Raw genomic sequence first — 12,789 nt, forward strand, 5'->3', positions numbered from 1 at the left:
GCTTCAGGAGCAGTAGCTCCTCCTAGGCATGGGCAGGGAATATAGCCAAGATAAAGGCTTTCTCTCTAAGCCCCTCCTCGGTGGGCTCCACAACAATCCAGGGCTGGCCCATTTCAAAAGGAGGAGGAAGAGAGGGGGAAAGGCAGGGAGGTGGCAACAGCAGTAAGGCCAGGCAGACTGTTCTGGAAGATGAAAGTATTCTGTACTGTCTAATGCTGACCATTCATCCCCATGTGCTGTTCGTGCCTGACAGAGCCCAGTGCTACTAGGAAACCGACTGCTAATTTTCATTCACTTTTAATTAAGTTAAATGTAAATCACATGTACTAGGAGCAGCCACAGCAGGGGCTCAGTACAAACTCACAACTTAGGACAACTTACAGAGGGACTTCCAAACAGCAACACCAATTGACACTAGCTTATAAGGACTCTTCCCCTTAGGTTCCAATATAGGTGAATGACAAAAGTCTTCACTTGGGACTGGCACCCTGACTTTTGGTAACGGCATCAGACCTTGTGTCCATACCCACGTCCCACGCTCATCAAGTGAGCCTGCTCTAGAGGACAGCACTCTGCCAGTGTGTGGAGGTTCTTCTTTCCCTTTCTGCTCTAATGTGCACTGTTACAAGAAGAACAAATGCTCCAAAAAACCCGCTTCAACATTGTGTATGAATGGCCTGAACTGCAGGGAAGGGATGGAAGGCTCAGCATCACCACCAGGGGTGTGTGTGTGTGTGTGTGTGTGTGTGTGTGTGTGTGTGTGTGTGTGTGTGAGCGTGCATGTGTGTGCGGTGCAGACACAGGAGGAGGAGCCACAGAGCCATCTTTATTTCTTGCAGTGGAGAAGACCGAAGGGCATGGGGATGTGGGCATCCAGTGGGAGCTGCTCTTTCAGAGCAGACCAGCTTTGTTTTGTTTTTTTCCCCAGATGATTCCAAAATAAAAATGGAAGGTTCCAGAACCTTTTCAATGGAATTTGAAACTTTCATTAGCTGACTAGGCACAGGGCAGGGCAGACTGTTTTTGTTAGACTATTTTTGACTGTTGTTACACCATTTCTTTGGGCAATTTCTTGATCATTGCCTTTTTCCTGTTGACTTGCAAAGCTCCGGAGTTCACAGAGTTGGGCAGAGCAGACATATTCATGGCTGTGACACAGCTGGGTAGAAGGGACAATTCACTTCAGCCAGATCCACTTGTCACCCACCTCGGCATTGTACCCAGGGTTGTACTTGCGGCCTGGCAGCTGTGGGAGGAAGGCATTAAAACACTGGTGAGTAAAGACCATCTTCTCAACCCCCAGAGCTGGTCAGGTACTGCCCATCCGGTAACCAGGGGGGCACCCGAGAGCAGGGACCCATTGCCATGCAGCAGCCTTGCCCTGTCCTGGACAGAGAACCGATGAGAGAAACCCTACATTCTCACTGACATCAATAAGGACGGAGGGACAAGAAACAGCAGTCAGAACTGGGCCTTGGAAGTGCCTTCTTCTGAAGCCCTGCCTGCCCACTGTGAGTGGTGAACAGCTTCCAGAGCTGTTGGCGATGATATCACCAAAAGGCCATGGTCTCCAGGGACCTGGTGTGGAAGAGTGCATAAGGGGAGAGGGTGAACTTAACCTAGGCCTGAGGAAGTCCAGGCAGGTAAAGGACAGAGCATGGGCCTCCGGAAACCGCTGGAATGTCCAGGCCCGAAGGGACGGGCAAGACTACTTTGGAGGCAAGGGAGCTGTGGGAGAGACCTCTGTGCTGTCAGCAGGAGCTGAACGGATCAAGACCCAGGGCCCTCTGCCAGTGGCTCTGGCCTTCCCCAGCTGGACAGCTGGATGTCACAGACAAGAACCATAGGGCTCAGAAAGAACCACAGACTGGCAAAGGGCATGATAGGGACCTGCCTAGGATGACAACAGGAGGACACTCCACACAGTCAGAGCAGCTGGAAGCAACCCGTCCCCTTCCCCAAAGCTAGCAGCCTCACAGCCACTGAGACACAAGCTCCTCCAACTGTCATCCAGCCGAAGAGAAGGCCGATTCTTCTCACCTGTTGGACCAATCCCCACAATTATGTCTGAGAACAAAACACCCTTTAGAGGACTATCTGAGTGGGTCTGCATTACATTAGTGGCCAGTCAGCTGGCAAGCCCAGAGGTTTTCAACCACCATTGTCCTGAATTTTAAACCAGAGCAAGTTAAAAACCAGCTGAAAACCACCAAGCCTGCTGGGCCTCACCAATGTTGACTAACTGTTTCACAAAATCCACTCTCGAATTCTTCAAGGTCATTTAATTGGCTTATACAATCCAGTGAGGGACACTCTCAGGTTCTGGGGAGAAGGCACAGCACTTGAATATACTACATAAAGCACCCCTACGTTCCCAGTATCTAACCATTGGTCTGCAGGCTGGCCCATGCTGAATCTAAACCAGCCATTCAGATCCTCAGAAGGTTGCAAATGAAGCCCAAGGCACAGCTGCCTCTGGGGAGGGCCCTGGGCAGTTGGAGACAGAAGGACAGGGCTCTCTTCTGCATCTCTGGAAGGTTACAGATGCTCAGGTATTTATTTTCAAAAAAAGTAAGTCACTTGCCTTGACCACACAGGGCAAGAATCTGTACTTGTTCCCAACTCTGGAGGGGGTGCTGAGCCCGAGTCCCTGGCCTGAGTTTACTCACTCCAGCTGGAGTCGACCTATACTGCCAAGCCCTGCTGTTTCCAGCCCCCACTCCTCCCTATAATGCTTCCCCTTTGTATGTGCTTAGGATAAACTCCCAGAAACAGAACTGCTTGCTGAAGCAAAACAGCCTGAAGAGCAGGTGTAGGCAACGCTCCCTGCATGGGCCTAACTTGACAGTAGGGAAGCTGGTCTGGATTACTGTGCTGAGGCTGAGGCATGGGAGCTGACTCAGCACCTCCTCTCCTTAAAAATCTAACCATGCCCTTGGTCTCCTAGGATCCCCCACCAGCCAGGATGAGCACACTGGCTGCCCTTCAAGCCAGCCCACTGACTGTCCTTGCAAACAAGGCACCACCCTCATGCACTTGTGCACAAGGTGGCTATGGTGGCTTCACCAAGATCCAGTTGGGAGCTTGGAAGGCAATGGCAGGTGTCATGTTGTGTATCCCAAGTGAAGCCACTGAGTTTTGGATTTAAATAACAAGAAGAAATGGGGCCCTGAAAGTTGTAAAAGGTGCCTCCCTCTACACACCACAGTCAGCTGAGCGGACACCTCAGTCTCAAAGCAGCCAGTACAGAAAAGCCCCCCCACCCCATATGCTGGACCTGGGCTGACTTGTAACAGAGTGGCCTGCAGGCCGTGGGTTCCAGTACTGGGACCTGACAATTGAGACCCACCAAACTAACTGCCATCAAGTAACAGCGGCTCCCCAACAGGAACTGCTGCGTCCAGTCTTTTCCCTCCAAGGAGAAGCATTTAGAAACTGCAAAGCTGAGTCCTACCTGACCTGAACAGGCCAAAGTGTTTGCAGCTGAGGGAGGGACTTAGCGGCTAGGCAGAGAAAGAGCTCCAGAATTTGTCACAGGGCCACTGGTCTTCGTGAAGATAATATTCAGGCAGGACAGATGACGAGACTGGACAAAGCCTCCAGGAGCCATGAGCAGGATGAACCAGGGATGCTCACTGCACGCAGTGGGTCAGATAGGTTTCCACTGACCTCTCCTCACACACAAGAGCACAACAGAGATCTCAGGCCACACCGGCCTCCAAAGACAGGCTACACTGGAGGACAGGAAAACTGGAACCCAGTGCTAACAGGATCAAGGCTGATGTGTAAGTCACTGCACTGCAGCCAGAAAACTGCTAACACTTGTCTCAGAATAGAACAAAATCTAGCATTCCAAACCATAAAACTCACAGTGCATGGCAGCCAGTGATGCACTTCCAGACACGTGCAAGTGGAAAATGTGACCCTCAACCAGAGGGAAAATCAGGCTGACTCAGAAATGACGAAGACGCTGGATTGGTGAACAGAGCCTTTAAAGCATCTGGTAGGAAAATGCTCGCTATGTTCTGGGAACAAAATGACAGATGACAGAAAAAGAAGGGAGAACTGGAAAACAGAAAGGCAAAAGTCCAAGTTTAAAATTAAGATTCCTGAAGTACAATTTGATTGGATGGGTGTGGGGGGTCAAGCAAGTGTGCTATGGCGGGCTGCTGCTGTGGAGCTATGAAGGACCTGTCCTTGGATTCACTCTCCTGTTCATGGCAGGCTACACCCTCACTTTCAATGGCTGGGTGCAAAGGAACAGTGCCACATAGAGGTAGATGCCCCAAACCCCTAAGAACAATGGCTAACCCTTTTCCAAATGCTTTGAAAGGTGCAGATAGCACACCCCGCAAGCTATAAAGACAACCACACAGAGGTAAATCACAACAAAACCCTAAAAGCAAGCACTAAAGGACTGTACACAATCCTCAAAGAGTCCAGGGGCACTAGGACCAAAGACAAGAGCTGACTAGACTTCCCATCAGAAACGACAGACACAAGGCACAGAGAACCTCCCAAGTGTTGTATGGTCAAGCTAGAGTCTTGTATCAAGTGAAAACACCTCTTACATTGAGTTTTAGTAATTTTTTAGCTAGCCAGCAAAAATAATTTGTCACTATCAGATCCGTACTATAAAAACTGTTTAAGTTAGTCAGGCAAAACCAGGCTCCAAACCAAAGTATGGAACGCACCCAAAATGACAAGTTCAGTAAGGAGACAGAAGTAAAAGCCATTTCCAAATCCTAAATGGCAACCAACAGTTTACAATGGTTTCTAAAAGCACCATTATAGCCATGCCGGAGAGGCCCCTCTCTTCATTTTAAAATTTGTTTCCTAATTGACTTACAAAACTGAAGGTCTTGATTTTCTTTTTCCATAAAGGCATTGTTTTTGTTAACTCTCCCATCTCACACCCTTGCCTTCCCTATCCTGGCTGAAACCAACCCACACCCAGCAGTACCCCTTTCTACTTTCCTACCACCTATGTTCGACCAGACACCTTCACTTAAGGTGTCCCCTGATGGCTTCTTCTACATATGCTCTAAGTTAAGCACACAGATCTAAAAGGGTCTAAGCTGGATCTGCACATGAAAGAGAACACGTGGCATATGCCTTCTGGCCCTGGGTTATCTCATTTGGGAGACACACACACACACACACACACACACACACACACACACACACACACACACACACGAGATCTTGTAGTTTTATCCATGTACCTGCAAATTTCATTTTTCTGTACAGCTGAATAAAATCCCCTTTTGTATACACATTGTTTTTAGCCATTCAACTGTTGACAAGACATTCTGGCTGACTCACTTCCTGCCTATTGTGAAAAGAGCAGCAATGAGCACTGATGGGCCAGGGTCTCTGTAGGAGGATATAATGTCCTTTGGGTCTGTGCCCAGGGTGGTATAGCTGGGTCACATGGTAAGTCCATGTGTTGCTTTTGTGGAACCTCCAAACGGATTGCCATAGTGATATACGAGTCCACACTCCCACCAACAGTGAATAAGAGCTCTTCTCTCCCCATAAGCCCAACAGCATCTGCTATCATCTGACTTCTGGATAACAGCCATTCTGACCAGGCTGAGACGGAATTTCAAAGCTGTCTCAGTTTGCATTGCCCTGATGGCTAAATTATGTTGAATACTTTCTAAAGCAGTTATTAGCCATTAATATTTCTTATTTTAAGAATCCTTTCTTGAAGTTTGCGGATTTTTAGTTCTTTGTACAATCTGTTAGTCCTGTCAGATGTACAGTTGCCAGATATTTTCTACTATTCCATAGGCTGCCTAAATAAAAATCCTAGTGCTGAATGCAAAATCTCTCCTTATAAGCTATTGGTCACGGAGGCTCCAAAATAGGTTCTCAGCATTCTTCATGGTCACCTGCAGCCAGTCTTTCTCTGTCCTGCCTGCCAGCTTCCAAATAACCACATGGAGACTTCTTATTAATTATGAAACTGTGGCCTCAACTTACGCTTGTTCCTAACTAGTTCTTAAAACTTAAATTAACTCCTATTTTAAAATATTTATTCTTTTATGCACACTGGTTACTTTTACTCTATAAAGGCCAATCTTGCCTCCTCTGTGTCTGGTTGGCAACTTAGCCTTTCTTCTTCCCAGAGTTCTCTCTGTTCAGAAGTCCGGCCCACACCTCCTGTCTAGCTATCAGTCATTCAGCTCTTTATTAAGCCAATCACAGTGACACATCTTCATATAGTGTAAAGGAATATTCCACAACAGATACCCACCAGAACTAAATGATATGACACCACATGCCTTGGTTGCAAGATACAGAGAAAACAAGCTGGAACCCAGCCAATTGTCTCTTTCCTGCCAGGTAGCTTTCCCAGTGCTGGGAGGTGCTATGTTGACTTAAGGGTGAGAAAAGGTATAGTGGTCTTACCCAGGTGTGAACCCTACAAAATATAAAGCCAACCTGTGAGAAAAGATGCGTCCACAAGTGCAATAGCAGCATTACTATTATGGGTAACTAACAACTCTTGGATTGGATTTGGGGCCTGCTCTACAGGAGACAATTCATGTCTGATACTATAAACCTTGGCTCCCAAACTCATGGTTGGGAACCATTGTCTTAGGAAATTACCACTGACATGACACCAAACTGCCTTCTAAATACTGAAGATTATACGCAAAGATAAATGCTACTTGATTCAATCAGAGAATTGTCTCTGTGAGTGACAGTGAATGCAGTCATAGCTACTCAGGTGCTAAGAATAAGCGATGGCTGAGTGCTCATCCTTCTAGATAACCTTCCCTAAGGCTTAGTTAGACAATATCATGGAAGAGGGAACAGAAGTATGTAAAAGTGGGAAGAAGGGAAAAAGGGCTAAAAAGACTATCTTTAGGGCATGACACAGCCACCAAAAACACCATCTCATCACAGCTATGGTTGCCTGCACTGCACATGTATAACAGTAGGCCTGCAACAGTCAACCATAGATCAGGGAGGGGCTACTGTCCCTGTTGACCGATTCTGGAATTTACTCTCTTCAGGTGTCTACCCAATTGTGATAGTTCCAAACCCACTGTCCCACAGATACCATCATGAGACCCACATCACTTGATGAGGTCCCTCTGAGGCAGCTGCTGACAGAGATGTCAAAGACTTTGCCAGGGACAAGCTGCTCTGTATGCAGAAGCCACACACGCAGACATAATCTCCAGCTCTCCGCAGCCAGACCTGTGGAATCAGACTGAATTGAGTGGATGAAGTACTGTCACCACACGAGCAGATGGGAGGCCTGGTTAGACTGTATGTTTAGGGCTATCACTGGGTGCAAATTAAAGAGGACAGACTTGTGATAACGAATCTGAATTGGGAATGACCTACAAGACAGCAAAGCACACTTCTGGGCATGCCTGTTTTCTGAGATTAGCCATGAGTAGACTGACCCTGGGAAGATACACAGTAGGACAAGGTTTTGGGAGGTTATGAAAAGTAGGAGCTGGGGCCCTGTGAAAAAAAAAAGTGACCCCCATGGGGAAAGCCCTTGGAAGTGTGGCTCCTTCCTCAGTTTCTTAACTGTTGTATTAGTTGCTGCTCCCTACATCTTCCTTAGCAGGATGGACGGCCGCCCAGGAAACTCACAGGAAAATAAGTCTTCCCTAACGCTGTTTTTGTCAAGTGTTTTGTTGCAGCTACAAAACAAGCAAGGAAGTCTTCTGAAATGAGCAGGGGCAGTCCCAGCATGGCCCCGGTGAGCTGGGCCTCTTGTGTAGTGGGCCTGGACCCTGCCCTAGTCCTCTGCACCAATCTCTTGAACTTCTTCTCCCTGCCTCCTCTCTACTTATTCTTTGCCTATCAATTCACAAAAAGTCTTCGTCTTTGATAACAAAATGAACAAAACAAGTAACAAATGAATAGAATACTGGCTAGCCAGTTCCCACACCCTGCTGACACTTTTTCTCAAGGTTCACCCGAGACCCGGAGCACTCATCAAAGCAGCATTCTTATTGTGGGTTATTTATACACTGTGTGAAGGTGTATTGCTGAGATTGCTGTAATAAAAAGCTGAATGGTCAATAACTAGGCAAGACATACAGGTGGGATTTCAGGTGAGGGAAAGGAGGAGGAGGAGGAAATACAGGCACAGGAAGATTCCAGGAGACACAGGGAGGACACAGGAGGTGCAAGATGAAAGAGAGGTAACGCCACTTGATAGAGTGCAGATTAATATAAGTGGTTAATTTAAGTTATAGGAGCTAGCTGTGACAAGCCTAAGCTATAGGCTGAGCTTTCTTAATTAATAAGTCTCCATGTTGCTAGTTGTGAGCTGGTGGCCCGAAGAAAAGTCCGACTGCACCTCCCTGACCTTCCCGCAGTACAAGGTGCACAGCTCCCGAATTAGCTCCTTACACGCAGCCAGTTTGCTCTCTCTCACCAGCCTCGCTCCTCCTCCTGAAGTGTCTTGACACTGCAGTCAGTTGTGTGAGGTTTGAGCACTGTGGCCGCAAGAAGAGCTCTGCTGCCAGAAAAATACCTTCATGAAAGCCAGATTCCCACGCTGTCAATAGCTAGGTAGGAAATGAACAAAGGGGCCTTCATGCATTCATCTCTGACTCACCCATAATGAAATTTCCAGAGGGAAACTTTGTGATAATTGTTGCTGTCTTTAATAGTAAAGAAAGTTCTGTTTCTAAGAAGAAAGTCATTATTACTTATTACCATGCTTCATTTCAACCCTTTTCTAATAAAAGCAACTTAGTTTCTTTAAAAGACAAAGCCAACACTCCTCTAAATGGTCACACAGTTCCCAGTCACCAAAGAAGCCTGAGGATACACAGACCTTCTGGGAAGACACAGGGCACTCAAGGTTAAGGTCAAGACAGGGCCATGCTGCTCGCTCATTCCCTCTGACCTTTACCACCTCACCGATGTGCACCCGAGACTGCACTGCAGGCCCCTCAGACTGTGACTAGGAACAAGCTGAGAAGCCTGCAGCACTGCAGTCTATGCCGTGCAGTCTGGATGGGTCCTGGCACAGAAGGACAGGGTGAAATGCTGAGGAGACCTGGATGGCACTTCAGCTGACACCCAGTGTCCGTGCCTCACATGACCTGAAAGCTGGTGACATCATAGCCATCATACATATGAGATAAATTTAAAAAATTAAATTTATTTTTAAAAATACTCAGAAAGAAATAGATTTCTTCAATCATTTGCTTAAAGTCATCAACATCTAATATTTAATTAAATCTGCATTTCATAGACTCTTTTTGATATTCACTATTTGTCTTATTGCTGTTGTGATAAAACACCATGACCAAAAGCAACTTGGGGAGCAAAAAGTTTATTTCAGCTTACAGTTTGTAGTTGGTCAATCTAGGGCCGAGGCTGAGGCACATGGAATGGAGGGATGCTACTTCCTGGCTTGCTCCACGTGGCTCAATGAGCCTACTTCTTACACCATCCAAGACCACCTGCCCAGGGGTAGTACCACCCACAGTGAACTGGGCCTTTCTACATTACCATCAATTAAGAAAATGCTCACAAGGCTTGCCCCAAGACCAATTTGGTAGGAACTTTTTTCAATTAGTTTCCCTCTCGCCAAAGCTGGTATCAAGTTGACAAGACACCACCCAGCAGATTATCAGAACACAGAAATTCATAAAAACACAAGGACAGTGATGGTGTCAAGATCATCACACAATCACCTACCTATGTTTAGCTTTTGGACAACTAGCTGACTTAGACCTACTCTGCCCTCCCATACAAGCAGAGGCAGATGGTGCATAAAATCCTCCACTCACAGGGATCTAGAAAGGCAGGGGCTGTGTTTTAAGGTGCCAAGACAAAGAGCAAAGTGGCTCACAGTCAGCACATCAGCCTCCTGGGGTCTCCTCAACTCTCATGAGCAGCAGCAGCAGCAGCAGCAATAAGGTACTGAACAGAGATTCTAGCAGCTGTGCATACGGTAGGGATGAAACCTGCAGGGAGCGCCCCTGCTAAACCTGCTCTCTCAGGCCGGACAAGCTGTAAACACAACAGACCTCATGGGACCACACACAGCCAGCCATCAGCGTGGTCTTCACTTTACTGCTGACCAGGCGACCATGCAGTGCATCTCCATGTGGGTGAGCAGCACTGTCAAAGTCCAAAACTACCTTTACATTCTCAATCAAATACAAACAAAAAGGACAAGTACCAGGCGTAGGGAGAGAAGTCACGAGACAAAACACAGGAAGCACCGCCAGGCTTCAGAGACAAAAGGGTCACACACACAGCAGCAGGGGCCTGGCACTCTAGCAGATCCCAAGACAGACACTGCAGTCATCACATTACTTTACTTGGGACTGTTTCAAAAAATTGTATAGCAAAAATATTTTGCAAAGTTGAAATGAAAGTGTAAACTCTACAAACAACAAAAGGACAATGATTAAAACGGAAAGCTCACTAATAAGAACAGCAGATGAAAGAGCTGGAAAGTCGGCCCTTCAATAGCTTGGAAGATGGCAGCGAACATCGAAGCATATTGAGAAAAGCCGTAAGAAGACAGCAGAAGCCCTAGCACCCGGCACAGTGTGAGAGCAGGGCGGGGAGCAGAGAACCGGCGCTGACTGTGGAGACCAGCTAAAGGGACACGGGCTTCACAGTCACAGGCAAGTGAGGACAAAGGCACACGGCCCCGCCCCCAGGCACACACACCCTTGGCAAAGCTCAAGACCACATCAGGAACCAGACAAAAAACAGACCCCATAGAGAAACAAGAGCCATTCTACAGAAACAGTAAGCTGCTCTTCAGAACACAGAGCCAGAACCCTAAGATGCTAAAAGTCTGGACCGGCTGAAAGAAATCAAGCTGGTGGTTCAGAATTCTCTGCCCCATGCAAATTATTCCTCAAGCTAAGAGTCTCCCTTCCTTCCAAGCTTGACCTAAAGCTTTCTGTGAAGCTGAATGTGGCTTGTGACTCCCTGAAAGTGGGGGTGACAGACACTAGTGGGGTTTGGAGGAAACCATGGTCACTATAATAGGCCAGCAGATGAGCAGACAGGGCTGCTCACAGTATTAGTCCTAGAAGAGCAACAGGGCAGATGGGCGGAGGGCTGAACAGTGGCCGCACAGCCCTGTAGAGGCAGTGGGGACCTGAAGGCAAGAACTCATGATTTTCAACACACACAGATAAACACACAAGTGAATCGTGTATACAGGGAGAATATCTCCCCACAGCAACACTGAAGACAGAAGGAGTCACAGACAGAAAAGAGCTATATTAGGAAACTATCACAGTGATAGCTAAGTAGGAAAGAACATCAATGGATGCCACAACTCTGACACAAAAATCTGACAGTCTTGCAGTTCCAAATTCCCCCAATGAATCCTGATCATAAAGAATGAAAGAGTTATATCATAGCTAGTCAAACGATCAAAGGAAATGTAAGCTGTAACAAGTCACATCCTGCCTAGGAAGTTGCAATGAGTTCTTTGATATTCCTGTCACAAAAAAACTATGGCCTGAATCTACTCATGAGGAAACAGCCAACAAACCAGACTATAGGATATTCAACAACTAAGCAACCTGTAGTCTCCAAATGTTCTGAAGTATCAAGTTCTTAAATATCAAGGAAATTCAAATGCAAGGACAGGAGACAAAGCCATCAATCAGATGCAACCTCTCATCTACCCTGGGTCTCTGGGCTCACTGATGTCCCTCAGTTGGTATATGGTTAGCAGCAGCATGTAAATCCTCTCTATCTAGACGCTAGGTACAGCTGGATCTTGTGGTATCTTGTTCTTGAGAACGCCACTTCAAGTGGAGTGTCCCAATCTTAATGATCATTACAGTCAACTGGAAGACTCAACAGAACACAAGTGCACAGCCCATGCTGGTGTGATGTAGCAGGCCTACAGTCCAGGAGAGCTATTCCTAATGCATGAGCATGCACCATGGGGAAAAGGTGCACAGACCACACAGTGAGTGAGAACAACGGTGATCAATGAGTCCGATGACATATGATTGTAAAAGGGCGCCACGGTGATCTCAGATCGCCAGGGAGGGTTATTTTTCTATTATTAGTACTTTTTTCAAGTTGGCCTTGAATTCACCACATAGCTAAGGATTACCTCGAATTCCTGATCCTTATGTGTCTATTTCCCAAATGCTGTAACAATCATCAGAACCAAGGAAGGCTAGCTCTATTACGAACGGCACAGGTGATAATATTAAAGGCATAAAAGGGACAGTACTAACCACCTAGCTGACACACACGCACACCATCATGAGGCCAGAGCTGACAGAACACAGGGAGGCAGGTCCAGCAATGCTACAGACCCTCTTGCTACAGCAGACAGAGGGCAAGATGGACCTGAATGAGGCTGCTTCCACATGGCAGAGGGGGGCAAGGACGATGGCCATTGAGGCCCGAGAGAGCAGCTGAGTCCACTAAGGTGAGATGACGTCAGTCCAGATACAGATCATGCATAGCAAGGAGCCACCACAGCCTGGGCTTGAGGAGGCCACAGGTTTTCACAGTGCACTCAGGAAGAGACACACAGTAAAAGCAGCATCAGCATGAATAGAGGATGCCTGATGGAGGGTCATTATGGCTATGCTCCCAAATTTCTATAGTGAATAAAATTATTTTCAAATAGGCACAAAAATTTTGCTTAAAAGAAAGCATTGAGTACTGCAAGAAAGGAAAACAAAACAAAATAAAACATCTGGCCACAGTGGAACCCTTGATCAATGCTTCCGGGGCTCTGCAGCCGATGCTGTGCACGTGATAGGAATACATGACCTCTCACAGGCATGCAGA

The 12,789-nt window shown here is 47.0% G+C and overlaps 1 protein-coding gene across 1 annotated transcript in view; it reads right to left on the minus strand.

Annotated features, from left to right (window-relative positions):
- Positions 1 to 281: 281 nt before the first annotated feature.
- The window catches only part of Ndufa10 (NADH:ubiquinone oxidoreductase subunit A10), a 35,607-nt gene continuing 23,099 nt past the window's right edge, over positions 282 to 12,789 (minus strand). The window contains exon 10 of the mRNA XM_051190810.1: positions 282 to 1,246. Within this exon, the coding sequence (XP_051046767.1) occupies positions 1,178 to 1,246 (69 nt within the window). The 3' untranslated portion in view covers positions 282 to 1,177. The remainder of the gene's footprint in view (positions 1,247 to 12,789) is intronic.

Source organism: Phodopus roborovskii, unplaced genomic scaffold (genome assembly GCF_943737965.1).
Source record: "Phodopus roborovskii unplaced genomic scaffold, PHOROB, whole genome shotgun sequence".
Lineage (NCBI taxonomy): Eukaryota > Metazoa > Chordata > Mammalia > Rodentia > Cricetidae > Phodopus > Phodopus roborovskii.